At 44.5% G+C, this 15,176-nt stretch overlaps 1 protein-coding gene across 9 annotated transcripts in view; it reads left to right on the forward strand.

Annotated features, from left to right (window-relative positions):
• The window catches only part of rap1gap2a (RAP1 GTPase activating protein 2a), a 248,372-nt gene that overhangs the window by 195,316 nt on the left and 37,880 nt on the right, over positions 1-15,176 (forward strand). For 6 of the 9 annotated variants that reach the window (XM_080210970.1, XM_080210964.1, XM_080210966.1 and 3 more), the window contains 6 exons: positions 207-245; positions 3,259-3,291; positions 6,320-6,532; positions 9,752-9,855; positions 12,955-13,033; positions 14,051-14,104. In XM_080210970.1, coding sequence (XP_080067096.1) covers positions 207-245; positions 3,259-3,291; positions 6,320-6,532; positions 9,752-9,855; positions 12,955-13,033; positions 14,051-14,104 — 522 coding nt within the window. The remainder of the gene's footprint in view (positions 1-206; positions 246-3,258; positions 3,292-6,319; positions 6,533-9,751; positions 9,856-12,954; positions 13,034-14,050; positions 14,105-15,176) is intronic. The other 3 variants (XM_080210969.1, XM_080210973.1, XM_080210972.1) reach the window with 1 other exon arrangement.

Below are 15,176 nucleotides of genomic sequence, written 5' to 3' on the forward strand. Positions count from 1 at the left end.
CTGCCCACTTTGTTTTAACACTATTAGAAGCGTAGAAAGGTCATGGCACAGAAAGAGGCCATTCAGCCCAACATGTCTGCACAGGCTGAAAATAAAAACTAGCCACCCTTCTAACCCTACTTTCTAGTACCTGAGTCCCACAGGTTACAGCACTTCAGGTGCGGATCCCGGTAACTTATTATTGTCTCGTCTGTTTGTTCCAACAGGCTGCAAAGTTGGACGAACAGAAGAGCAACAGGCAGAAGGTTTGTTACAAACGCGTTTTGAACAAGCTTTTAAACAAATGTAATGGCGGGGGGTGGGGGGGTTTTCTAGTTCCGCTGGTAGCTGGCATTGACACAGGCAGGAGAGGAAAGATTGGAGAGCAGCCAATAATCAATTGACACTGAAGCTAAGTAAACCACAGCAGTTTTGAACAATTAGTCAAGTGCCTGAAGGAAACAATATTAAGAAATGAAGCCGTAAATGTGATTATAGTAGACCGTTCTGATTTACAAATGCTCAGCGCAATATCCTTCTGAGCTGTAAATGTTGCAATTCACTTGTTTAATAGCAGCTGTTGATGACGTTAATGATCCCCCGTTGAGACCAACTAATTAAAAAATAAATAAATTCAAACTGCTGGTTAATTATTAAATAGATTTCAGCCATTTACTGTAACAAACAGGCTAAAAGACTATTGACTAAAAAACTATTTTTTTTCAAGGCAACTTTAAACTACAGAACAGAATTTTTACCATCAACGTAGTAAAAGACCCCACGGCAGCAAGGGTAAAGCATGGAGTTGCCCAGGTCATCCAGCAATCAGAGCTCAATTTTGGAATAATTACTGCAGCGGGAGGTTACCCCTCCTGCCTGCATTCAGAACAATTCTCTGCAGCAATGTTACCGGATGGTGCATGGGATTAAGTTCCATCTCATCCATGATCGTAGTGAACAGCGGAACAGTTTTAAGGTGCTCAGTGCCTCCTTCTGTTGCTTTATTCAGCAGCTTGGAGTTGTTTTGTAGCTTCACTCAGAGGGAGGGTATCTGAAGGTCAGAGAAACAGCCGGCTCTGTTACCAATTTTGTATTTTTCTTTTGAAAGATTGGTCAATTGTGACCTATGGACACTTTATGCAAAGTGGGACGTCCGTTTCAAGAAACTAAAGTATAGAAACAGACCAGCCAGTCCAGTTGTTCTACCCTGGTGCTTATGCGGCACACAAACTTCCTCCTACCCCACTTCCCCAAATGTAGCAGCGCTCCAATAAAGCCCTTTCGACCCGAACATCCCCTTATCCATACGGTAGTATGGCCATGTGCTGATCTAACCATATCAGCATACACTTCTACTCCTTTGACCCCCATGCATACACGTGGCTTAAAGGCGCCCGTAATTCTTGCATTAACTATTCCTTGAGGCAACTTGTTCTACATTCTTACCACTCTTTGGGTAAAGAAGTTTCTCCTGATTTCCCCCATTGGATTTGACATATATCTATAGCCTCCTAGATTTCTTTTTGATTCGTGGGCTAGGCATAAGACGCACATAGAAACCTCGGCTTTGAATGTCGAGATGATGGAACCAAATGTAATGTTTCCAAGTTTGCTGATAATACGAAACTTGGTGGGAGTGTGAGCTGTGAGGAGAATGTTGAGAAGGCTTCAGAGTGATTTAGACAAGTTGAGTGAGTGAGCAAATGCACAGCCCATGCAAAATAACATTGATAAATGTGAAGTTATCCATTTTGGACAGTATTATTTAAATGGTGATAGATCGGGAAATACCGGTGTACAAAGGGACCTGAAAGTAAGCATGCAGATACGAAAGGCTGTTAAGAAGGCAAATGGTATGCTAGTCTTTACTGCTTGAATACAGGACCAAGGGTGTCTTACTGAAGCTGTACGGGACCTTGGTGAGACCACACCTAAAGTGTTATGTGCAGTTTTGGTCTCCTTATCTAAGAAAGGATATACCTTACCAGAGAGGGAATGCAGTGAAGTTTCACCAGACTAATTCATAGAATCATAGAGTCCCTGCAGTGCAGAAGGAGGCCATTCAGCCCATTGCGTCTGCACCGACCACAATCCCACCCAGGCCCTATTCCCGTAACCCCATGTATTTACCCTGCCAATCCATTGACACTCGGGTCAATTTAGTATGGCCAATCAACTTACCTTTGGACTGTGGGAGGAAACTGGAGCACCCGGAGGAAACCCGGGGAAAATGTGCAAATTCCATACAGACAGTGACCCGAGGCTGGAATCGAACCCCAGTCCCTGGCGCTGTGAGGCAGCAGTGCTAACCACTGTGCCACCCTGCTGCCCAAAGTTGGTTAGATTGTTAGATTGTCATTTGAGGAGGGATGGTGTCGACCAGGCCCGTATTCACTGGAATTTAGAAGAATGAGAGGGGATCTGATTGAAACATATAAAACTCTGACAGGGCTGGACAGACTGGAAGCAGAGTTGTTGTTTCCTCTGGCTGTGGGGGTGGGGGATGGGGTCTAGAACAAGGGGTCACAGTCGCAGGCTAAGGAGTAGGCCAGAGGTGAAACCTCTTCATCCAGAGGGTGGTGAGCCTGTGGAATGCTGTAACACAGAAGGCTGCAGAGGCCAAATCAGTGAATATATTTAAGGAAATAGATTTCTAGACACTGAAGGTGTCAATGGGATGGAGAGAGTGTGGGAGTGGTGATATCGAGGATCAGCTATGAACGGTGAAGCAGGCTTGAAGGGCCAAGTGGCCTACTCCTTCTTTTTTCCTATGTTTCTTTCTGGTCAATGGCTGAATGTCGGCACCCTTTCTATCAGGGACAGGTACTGCCAGAATCCCAGCTTTTACAACAAGATGTATTTAAATTGGAAAATGTGCATTTAACCTGCAGCAATTGGTGCATGCAAGGTAGTCACGCATGAGGCATAGATCGGGTGGATTCTCGGAGGCTATTTCCCAGGGCTGAAATGGTCGCTACGAGAGGACACAGGTTTAAGGTGCTGGGGAGCAAGTACAGAGGAGATGTCAGGGGTAAGTTTTTCACTCAGAGGGTGGCGAGTGAGTGGAATCGGCTGCCGTCGGTGGTGGTGGAGGCAAACTCGCTGGGGTCTTTTAAGAGACTTGTGGATGAGTACATGGGATTTAATGGGATTGAGGGTCATAGATAGGCCTGGTAGGTAGGGATATGATCAGGGCAACTTGTGGGCCGAAGGGCCTGTTTGTGCTTTAGTGTTCTATGTTCTAATTCATACATGTGTGTGTGTTTTTCCCTTTTGTAGGATGATTATATTCCCTATCCCAGTATTGACGAGGTAAGTCTACCTTAACTCTAGAAAGATATATCTGTAGTGTATTGAAAATTGCATTGTGCATTTCGTCTACTTGAGGTTATCACCCAAACGTAAACAAAAAGCCAATCTGCCACGGAGAGAATAATGAATGAAAATGAGGACCCATATTTACGAGTTCATGCTACTTTAATTCTAAAACATCTCCGGTTAAGTAAATCATTAAGGGTGATTCTCTCAGCTACACAAGCAGCACAGCAGGCCGGAGGCCTAAAGTGGAGGCCGTTTCGCCAGCTCCCCATTGGGTGCCATGGCCCCCGTGAGTCTCAAAGCGTCAGAATTCCCGCGCCATCAGCCCTGCCCCAGAAATCAGCGCGGAACTGAATAAATAACGGAAATCAACATAAGATTTAACATAATTTAACATAAGATTAGCGGGACTGAAAACTCCAGGCCAGCTAGCGTCTGTCACCCCGCCAAGAGTATTTCACTCCAGCGGGGTTTACAGTTAGCAGCCTGACCCCACTGGAGTGAAGAGGGGGGAGCTATCAAGGACCCCCAGAGGGTCGAGTGACAGGGAGGTGCCCACGAGGCACTGGGCAGTGCCAAGGTCTAATCTGGGGCGGGGCCTCTGGGGAGCGATCTGTGAGGGTGGGGGTTCCTGTTGCCACTCTGCGTTCGGGCTGAGTGACAGAGAGAGGGAGGCCAATGATCAGAGTTGGCCATTGGGGTGGGGGGGAGGGGCTGCAGCTCGGTGTGGGGGGGGCGCGGGTGGCAGTCGGGACTACTGGTAAGGGTGGGGTGGTCGCAGCTGGCCCAGAACACACCTAGGGGGTTCAGCAATCGGGTTATGGGGGGAGGGGGTCACCCAGCCCACTGATGTGGGATCACGGCCAATGATTGGGATGCCAGCATGCATGGGTACCAATGCACCAATCTCAGCGCTGGCAGATCAGCGCATACGCAATGACCCACTCAGCAGTGTGCTGCCGGCTTCTCCCGCGGGAATAGGTCCTACCCACAGATTTTTGAACTGATTCACGCTACTGCACTCTGCAGTGCACAGAGAGTGGGAGATTGATTTTGAAACTCCACTGAAAAAAGTGGGATTTACTCCAGTTCTTAAGTGAATTCGACACTCAGAATTTTTTGGGGAAAATCTCACCCGTTGTTTCTATCCCGCGAACAGCACCCTATCCTAAGGGGTTTGTTTTAGGGGAAAAGGGGGTACAAGTTTCATGGCAATATCTAATTCACAGAAATTTCTTAATAACCAGATCTTGGCATCAATTAACACAGGTTTTAAATGGGATACTTTCTGTTGACAGGTCTCGGTTTTTAGAGTCTCATTGGTCATTAAAGTATTCTTCTACTCTCAGGATAGTTTTGAGAGAGTCACCAGTGTTGCTTTTTACTGTAAGCTGAAAAACTGAAACCCAGTTTCCCAGGTTTCTGCCACATCTATCTGATTTGGTGTTGTAGGCACCCACTACTACCTGAATGATACCTGCTGAATCACCAGGGCCCCCAGTCAGGTTCCCACAATCAACACTGAAAAGTCCTCTTCCTGAACAGTTGGCCCCAACCCTTTGTAGGCAATTGCAGCCCACTACTGGGGGCTAACTGGCTTACTTACCTGTACAGAATCTTAGAATCATAGGACCCCTACAGTGGCCCACCAAGCCCACACCATCTAGAACATAGAACATAGAACATTACAGCGCAGAACAGGCCCTTCGGCCCACGATGTTGCGCCGACCAGTTAAAAAAAAACAACAATGACCCACTAACCTAAACCAATCCCTTTTCGTCCATAAACCTGTCCACAGACCTCTTAAACGCCCCCAAACTAGGCGCATTTACAACTGCAGCAGGCAGGGCATTCCAATCCCTCACCACCCTCTGGGTAAAGAACCTACCCCTGACATCTGTCCTATAACTACCCCCCCTTAGTTTAAAGCCATGCCCCCTCGTGCTAGATTTTTCCATCAGAGGAAAAAGGCTATCACTATCCACCCTATCTAAACCTCTAATCATCTTATATGTTTCAATAAGATTCCCTCTTAGCCGCCTTCTTTCCAGCGAAAACAACCCCAAATCCCTCAGCCTCTCCTCATAGGATCTCCCCTCCATACCAGGCAACATCCTGGTAAACCTCCTCTGCACCCTCTCCAAAGCCTCCACATCCTTCCTGTAATGTGGGGACCAGAACTGCACACAATACTCCAAGTGCGGCCGCACCAGAGTTGTGTACAGTTGCAACATAACGCTACGACTCCTAAATTCAATCCCCCTACCAATAAACGCCAAGACACTGTATGCCTTCTTAACAACCTTATCTACTTGATTCCCAACTTTCAGGGATCTATGTACACATACACCTAGATCCCTCTGCTCCTCCACACTATTCAAAGTCTTCCCATTAGCCCTATACTCAACACATCTGTTATTCCTACCAAAGTGAATTACCTCACATTTCTCTGCATTAAACTCCTCTCTCCTAAAGAACCTCTTACCTAGGCCCACCTGCACCCCCCCCCCCCCCCCCCCCCCCCGCCCTATCCCTGTAAATCATTTAGCCATTTACCATGGCTAATCCACCTAACCTCTGGCTGCTAAGGTGGTAATTTAGCATGACCAATCAACCTAACCTGCACATCTTTGGCATGTGAGTGTAGACCTTGGGGTACAAACTGGAGCACCCGGAAGAGACCCATGCAGGCGTGGGGAGATGGTGACCAGAGGCCGGAATTGAACCTGGGTCTCTGAGCCTCTGAGGCAGCGTTAATCTGGTGGATCACCCACTTGGGTGCAGAACTCAACAATTTGAATTCTATGAAAGTGAGCTGGATTCAGCAACTGGCAATGATTCCACTTCAGCCGATTAGTGCCCAGGCAAATCAGATTTTAAAAAATGTGTCCCTGGAGCTTCCTTGTGTAACATTCTTCGGAGGTGACGAGAAATGTTTTATTACCTGTGGCCCCATTGCTTATTGACAGGATCTAGGAATTTCTCTGTGGATTAACAACTGGGTTTCATTTTGTTATCCAGGTAATAGAGAAAGAAGGGCCATATCAGTCCATTATCCTGCCCCAGTTTGGAGGATACTGGATTGAAGGAATGGAGACCGTCACCACCCCAACGTCATCGGAGAGTAGTTTCTGTGAGGAGGATTTGGTGGAGAACCTGAGCCCCAGCACCTTTGGGTACAAACTGGAGTGCAACAGCACAGCCAGAGCATACAGGAAGCACTTTCTCAACCAGGTAGGTGACCCAGGAAGAAATTGGAGTGCCACACAACGCGCCCACTGCACGCAGTGACATTACCAACTGCAAGCAAAGCAGTCACAGTCGCATTTTAATAAGCGCTCAAAGTCATTTTAAGAGCGTTTGCCCTCAGTCTTAATGTTGCTGCATCAAGGTATGACTGAAGCCCATTTGAGAAGATCCCACATCATCAGCCTTGCAGGAACTTCTGTAGCGCTCCTGAAACAACCCCTGAAACAATTGGTAGTCAGGAATGAGTGCAGGATTAGGCAATGTGTAAGACACATTATCTGGAGCAAGTATTAAAGAAATAATTTCAGCAAAAGTGAAATGAAATGGAAAATGAATAATTGGCATCAACATATTTTTATTTTATAGCTGAATAAAGATATTTTGTTGAAGTTTTTCATCTTGTACTCATCAGGACATTGACGAGAATGCCAACAAGCTTTTGGAGTATTGCTCCCTCTTCAGGTGAGTGAAGAGTTGTGTTCGCAAACATAAACCTTCACTCACCTGAAGAAGGAGCAAGACTGTGAAAGCTTATGCTACTAAGTAAACCTGTTGGACTTTAATCTGGTGTTGTGAAACTTCTTACTGTGCTTACCCCAGTCCAACGCCAGCATCTCCACATCAAGGATACCAACGTCAGGGGAAGCAATGCAATTGTACTGTATGTGAAAAAGGCACTGATTGGTTGGCAAGTGGTCTCTGATTGGTAGAGATGTCATGGAGAACGCAGCAGAAGCTGATGGTGACTAACAGTTAACTGCCAAGCATTGTTTGAAATTTAAACCAGGCAGCTTGGATTTAATTAGTCAAGGCATTGCTCTGTGTGATAAACCAGCGAATGGCTGTCACATATTTTGTTTAGCTGAAATAGGTGCAATGTGTGTATCTGTTCTTTCTGCCTGCAATGAATAGGACCCTGAGAATTAATATATTCAGCTTCCAATATATGCAAATTTGTCACACTGTGAGCCCAACTGACAATCTTAAATTAGTTGTGGGTGTAATTTTTGGCAACGGGCAAAGTACAGACTGTACCGTGCTTACAAAACTCAAATCACAGCGTCCAACATGAAATGTGATTCTGCGACTGGTCAACATTGACTAAATAATCCTCAGTGTACTAACAATTTTGCTGGCAACCAATTTAAGATGGTCAGTCGGGCTTGCAGTGTACTGGAAGCTACATACTTAATACACAGAGTCCTGTTTGTTGCAGACAGAAAGAACAGGTATTTACATTGCACCTGCTTCTGCTGAACAAAATAAGTATTAGCTATTGTGCCTGGTTTGAAGTTCAAACAACACTTGGTAGTTAACAGTCAGTCACAATCAACTGCTGCAATCTCCATGACAATCCCTCTACCAATCAGAGTCAACTTGCCAGCCATTCAGCACCCTCTTCTCATACAGTATAAAGTTGTTGTTTCCGCTAACTTTGGAATTCTTGTTCATTGGTCTGATGAGTGCAAGATGAAAAGCTTTGATAAAATGTCTTTTTTCACCAACACCTAAGTTCTGCACTAGCAACCACCAATATTTGAGAATTTTTGTTTTTTCCTCATCAACGTGAGGAATGGGGGGGACATTGTTCAACCTTTAGCACAGAGCATCAACAACAATAACCTTTTGGCCAGGTACAGCGATTGGCCCAAAACTTGGTAAAGTTCACCCCAAAGCTACGCAACTACACATCTCAAGCCACCATTCTTATTCTGAGCTATATCTCAAATATTGTTGTACCTATATCTGTACCTATCAGGTTCAGATGTAGACTGAACCTGATTTTCCACAAATGCAGCCTTTATTGTGTGAACATATCTGAGCGCAAATACTGCAATTCAAAATATTTGTTCAGATTAAAGAAAAAATTTATTTATCAGTGTCACAAGTAGGCTTACATTAACACTGCAATGAAGTTGCTGTGAAAATCCCCTAGTTGCCACACTCCGGTGCCCGCTTGGGTACATTGAGGGAGAATTTAGCACGGCCAATGAACCTAACCAGCACATCTTTCAGATTGTGCGAGGAAACTGGAGCACCCAAACGGTCTCCTTCAGCACTGTAGGGATTCTCTGATTCTTCGATGAAAATGTCCATTCAATTAAAAAAAATGGAAAAAACATAAGTAAGTCAAGGTGGTGACTAAAGAATGGGGGGGTTGGAAGTGAAGAGAATACATTCTACTGAAGGAGTTGTGATGTTCTGGAATGTTCTGCCTGACGGGGTGCAGGAAGTCGATTCAATAGTGATTTCAAAAGGGGGTTAAATAAATATTGGAAGCAGGAAAGATTGTTGGACTCTGGGGAAAGGGCAGAGGAGTAGGACTAACTTGGACAGTTCTTTCAAAGAGCTTACACAGATATGATAGGCTGAATGGTCTCATGATTCTACGATTTTCTATGTTGCACACTGGCCTTCATCTCACTCTCATGTGATCATGGTGGCACAGTGGTTAACACTGCTGACTCACAGCACCAAGGACCAGGGTTCGATTCCTGGCTTGGTCACTGTCTGTATGGAATCTGCACGTTCTCCCCGTGTCTGCGTGGGTTTCCTTTGGGTGCTCCGGTTTCCTCCCACAGTCTGAAAGATGTGCCGGTTAGGTGGATTGGCCGTGCTAAATTCTCCCGCAGTGTACCCGAACAGGCGCTGGGATTTTCACAGCAACTTATTGCAGTGTGAATGTAAGCCTAATGTGACACGAATAAATAAACTTCACCTTTTTACCTTATGTGATGTTTATTTTAAAACATAAGACTATAAGATATAGGACCAGATTTAGGCCATTCAGCCCATTGAGTCTGTTCCGCCATTTAATCATGGCTGATATGATTCCCATCCCCAATCTCCTGTCTTCTCCCCGTAACCTTTGATCTCCTTATTGATCAAGAGGAGGAAATAAAGAGAAATTATTTATAGACTATGTCGCTTTGCGAAAAGAATTCAGCTGAATCACAGATATGCAGGTAGCCAGAGAGAGGGAGCTGTATGAAAATGCTACCTCACTGAATGAAGTGAAGGCATCTATCGGTTGCCATTTCGGGTCGATGAGTTTTCCACAGCAGAACATGTTTGGCTGTCAGTCAAAAGATGTTTATCTTGAGGTTGAAATGAAACGTGCCCTTTGTTGTGATATCAGCCTGGGGATCTCTTTAACCTGGAATGCCTTTGGTACAATATGAACAATGCTTTTCATTCCTTTAGGAACATTTGAATTTTTATACCTCGTGCGGTGTTCTTGGGAACTTGGTAGTTTCAGTCAAGTGTGAAGATTCCGATGGACAAGAATATCTGAGGATCCTACTCAGGTAACTGGAGCGAGCTCTGCTTAATAATTTACAAAAGCTACACAATTATGGTGAAGTCTCCCTTAGCTCACCGGCAGGCCTCCTGTTCACAGGAAGCCAGCTAATGCGCTGTTTTATACTGACTATAAATGGGGCAACTATAGTTGGTAACACGTAGAGGAGAATCAGGAGGTTGTGCGTTCAAGTCCTATCCCCAGAAACTGAACCCAAAAATCAACACTGATATTCCAGTGCTGCATTGTTGGAAGTGTTGTCATTTGGAAGAATAGAAACCCAGGGATTGCCCCTCCAAGCCTGCTCCATCCTTCATCTTGATCATGGTTGATCATCGAATTCAATATTCTGATTCCCCCCACTTCCCCCCCTTGATCCCTTTAGCCCCAAGAGCTATATCTAATTTCTTCTTGAAATCACACAATGTTTTGGGCACAACTACATTCTGTGGTAGTGAATTCCACATATTCACCACTCTCTGCGTAAAGAAATTTCTCCTCACCTCAGTCCTAAAAGGTTTACCCCTTATCCTCAAACTATGACCCCCTAGTCTGGACTCCCCCGCCATCGGGAACGTTCTTTCTGAATCTACCCTGTCTAACCCTGTTATAACTTTTATAAGTTTCGATGAGATTCCCTCTCACTCTTCTAAACTCCAGTGAATATAATCCTAGTCTCTCCTGATATGACAGACCTGCCATTCCAAGGATCAGCACAATAAACCTTCGCTGCATTTCCTCTGTAGCAGGGACATCCTTCCTCAGATAAGGACACCAAAACTGCACACAGTGCTCCAGGTGTGACCTCACCAACATCCCATACATTTGCATCAAAACATCCCTATACTCAAGTCCTCTCTATGAAGGCCAAATGTACCACTTGCCTTCTTTACTGCCTGCTGCACCTGCGTACTTATTTTCAGTGATTGATGCACGAGGACATCAAGGTCTTGATGAATATCCACCTCTCTCAATTTACAACCATTCAAATAATAACCTGCCTTACTGTTATAGCTACCAAAGTGGATAACCTCACATTTATCCACGTTATACTGTATCATATGCCCACTCACTCAGCCTGTCCCAATCACGCTGAAGCACCTTCTCCTCACAGCTCACCCTCCCAACCAATGATGTTAAACCGAGGCCCTATATCTCCCCACAGGTGGGTGTAAAAGATCCCTTGGCACCATCCAAATTTCTGGTCAACATATATCCCTTGATCACCATTTTGTTTGTGGGAGTTTGCTGTGTGCAAACTGGTTGTCACACTTTCCTACATGACATCAGTATCTAAAATTCAAAATTGTACGTCATTGGTTGTAATGGCTTTGGAAAATACTGTGGGTCATGGAAGATGCTAAATAAATGCAAGTTTTTTCTCTAATAGACTTCATAGAATCTACAGCGCAGAAGGAAGCCATTTGGCCCATTCAACCTGCACTGCCAACAATCTCATCCAGGCTCTATCCCTGTAACCCCACATATTTACCCTCCTAATCCCCCTGATAGAAGGGGCAATTTAGCATGGCCAATCCACCTAACCCACACATCTTTGGACAGTGAGAGGAAACCGGAGCTCGCAGGAAACCCACACAGACGTGTTCTATATTAGTATGCAGCTGTAGTTTTGTGGCTTTACCATTTAAGACCACACATTCTAAAGATTGTAAGAAAGGCTTCCTGGTTAATTAATTTGAGATTAATTATCGTAGGAAATGGAGGTTTGCGGATTGAGAGTTACTTGTCGATTTGTCACAGCGCAGCTAAAGACCCCAGTGTGAAATGATTGCCTTCCTTTCCCCTTTCTCTTGATGTTTTAAGATTTTCATGTGTGCATTGTGAAGTGTCAGGGAGGAAATGATTGATATAAAATACATCATGCATACACTGCCTGCACTTGTAACTTCAACTTGTAGTATCACTTTGCCCAATACACGTTCATGGCATTACCAATGTTACAGAAAAATGGAAGTGATGGCTCACTGCTGGAGTTTGAATGTCTAAAATAAATCCCTCAACTGGAGTCTGTAGACAGGACTTTCCAGCCACACCTTGCCCCAAGACCAAAAAGTCCCAACTGAGGTCAACCAGCCTTTGGCATGGTCCATGTCCCGCCCAATACAATTCCCATGTTCACGGGAAAATTCCACCCAGTGACTCTTCCAACATTCACACAATTGACTCATCATTCAACTCCATCCAATAAATTCTCAGCTTTAGGGAGAATTGAGTGTGGTCTTCAGACTTGTTCCAGCAGGCCTGTCATTGTATTGGAAGCACTTCATGGTTGAAAAGAATCTATATTTGCTTTCCAATATGCCACAGGAAGTGCCGGTATTTTGAGTTTGGATAAAGAAAGTTCTGCGACTGGGTACTATTTGGCACAAGGTACCATCGCAGAATAGTCATTTTAACCCAGGTAGATAATAACCTTAGTGGTCACGAAAAGTTGTGTATTGTTACTAAGGTAAGTAAGTAAGCTTAACACCCTGTGAGCCTCAATACTTAATGCCACGTGTAGCCTAGTTCACTGCCTGAAATATCAGACTTTAGCTTTATAAAAAGTGTGCAAATGGTGATTTCAGAGCAAATCATTGATCCTGTCAGCACCTGAGTATCTCAGGAATGTTATGTAATGGGTCTGAAGTCCATACTCAACACTCCCTAAACCTGAGAATTTTCTGGATGGCAAACAGGGCTAACACCTGCAGGAGATTATTTGATCAGGAACCATTCAACTCACATTGGTTCCCTACAGAAAGAGAGAGGCAAAATACTTCGGATGCTGGAATCTTAAACAAGAACAGAAAATGCTGGAAAATCTCAGCAGGTCTGACAGCATCTGCGAATAGAGCCAATATTTCAAATCAAGACCATTCAGCTCTGACGAAGGGTCATTTAGACTCGAAATGTTGGCTCTATTCTCTCCCCACAGATGCTGTCAGACCTGCTGAGATTTTCCAGTGTTTTCTGTTTTTGTTTAGTTCCCTACACAATAGGCTGTCCAGTATGAAGACTCTTAACTCACCGTACATTGAAAAAACTGCATGTTTTCAACTTTATCTGCGAATAACTTTATTGAAGTTCTTTTTTGTTTTCCTAGATCCAAATCCAAAACGCTACACGAGCGGCTCCCTCTTGCTGGACTACCACGACTCCCCAGTATTCCACTGGTAGCAAAGGTAAACTGCTTAATGCCACATTATTCCTATTTTATTTCCACTGTTTGTTCTGATTAAATTTGATTTATTATTGTCACATGTGAAAAGTATTGTTTCTTGTGCTCTATGTGGACAAAGCATACCGTTCATAGAGTACATAGGGGAGAAGGAAAGGAGAGAGTGCTGAATGTAGTGTTACAGTCATAGCTAGGGTGTGGAGAAAGATCAACTTAATATAAGGTAAGTCCATTCAACAGTCTGATGGCAGCAGGGAAGAAGCTGATCTCAATCTTTTATATCTTTTTCCCAATGGAAGAAGGTGGAAGAGAGGATGTCCGGGGTCCTTGATACACTGGCTGCTTTCCTGAGGCAGCAGGAAGTATAGATGGAGTCAATGGATGGGAGGCTGGTTTGAGTGATGGACTAGGCTAGGTTTTCAGCCCTTTGTAGTTTCTTGCAGTCTTGGTCAAAGTAGGAGCCATTCCAAGCTGTGATACATCTGAAAAGGATGCTTTCTATGGTGAATCTGTGGTTAACGTGCCAAATTTCCTTAGCCTCCTGAGAAAGTAGAGGCGTTAGTGGGCTTTCTTAATTAATGTTTGTAAATGCGGTGCCAATCAAGTAGGCTGCTTTGTCCTGGATGGTGTCAAGCTTCTTTTTGTTGGAGCTGCACCCATCCAGGCAAGTGGAGAGTATTCCATCACACTCCTGACTTGTGCCTTGTAGTTGGTGAATAGGCTTTGGAGAGTCAGGAAGTGAATTACTCGCCGCAGTATACCTAGCCTCTAACCTGCTCCTATAGCCATCCAAATCATTATAAACAAACTAAACTAAACCTGTAGTACTTAAAAAATAACATACATCATAGACAGGCTGTGAGGGCTTATATTACATTATTATTGAATATTATACTTGAGACATTGGAAGAACAATAAATACTGGCCTGGTGGAAACAACATTCTTGTACAGTAATTATAACTGTGTCACCACTGAAAAGTTGCAGATTCTAATGGATCATTTCCTCTCTCCTTCTCTCAGCTTCTCTGCGAAGACCTGACCAATGTGAAATTCTCCCCTGTTCTTTATCCAAAGGTAATTATTCAGTAAAGTTATGCTGTTACTGGGGTCATGTTCGAATCGTCTGCCGAGCTTTCTTCCTCTGTGGGAGCAACAGGGAATGACCCCCATGTGACATTTATATACTCAATGTGATAACCCAGACCAAGCGTAGTCTTCAGGTGAAGTTTGGTTGGAGGGTGGGAGATAATCTGATTGAGGTTTGCAGAAATAATTCAGGTGACATTTTCAAGTCACGCATTCTGCACTTATTTCTATATCTTTGTTCTAAGTTTTTCGAATTATCTCTTTATGGGAACTGCCTACTGAGTGCAGCCCACAAGATGTTTTGTTGGCCATTGCCAAAGCAGAGGGTTGCCACATTCCTCTGGTTTCCATCAGCGTAATTTTCCACCAGTCTGACTGAAGTGATTCACACGTAGGGCAAGGGCGAGTGAAGTGAGGTGTGTGCTGATTGCTCACATCACCGACTGTGAGAGCCGTGCACTCCCTCTGTGTCCAAATGTGTAGATATTAGTTTTGCTTTCACCATTTGAACTTGCTGATGTGTGAATGATTAAGCATTTTCCATAACTCGTTATCAAATATTTGGTGTAAATTCAATGTATTTAATCTTATTCATGGGGCCACAGTTAGCAAAGAAGCCCGATTTCGATCTTGTGGCCCAATGAGATGAAGGAGGGCCACTCATGCGCCCCACTCACCAGCCCCAGTCGCCCATCACTGGCCTATATATAGAGTGACTTCTTCATGATGTAATTACACCATCTGACCAGTGGTGGTACTGCTGAGCCACTGCCAGTGGGACGTGTGGGGTGAGATTGTCCAGTCTCCCACTGGTCAGAGGTGGCACGTTGTTTGCTCGTGTTGGGATTCTCTGGCCCCGTCGCTGTCAATGGGAATTCTAACCAAACAGTGTCTGATGGTCACCGAGAGGAACTTCCATCCCTTCAATCTGGTTTGGATTCAAATCAAGTCCGCGGAGTAAAATTGCAACCCAAAATATCCCCCAAGGCTTTCCTGAATATTTTCCAAATCTTTACAGATCAGTTCTGTCTGGAAACCATATAAAACTAAAACCGTATGC

This window comes from Carcharhinus amblyrhynchos, chromosome 23, assembly GCF_965287045.1.
Source record: "Carcharhinus amblyrhynchos chromosome 23, sCarAmb.v2.hapA, whole genome shotgun sequence".
Classification (NCBI taxonomy): Eukaryota; Metazoa; Chordata; class Chondrichthyes; order Carcharhiniformes; family Carcharhinidae; genus Carcharhinus; species Carcharhinus amblyrhynchos.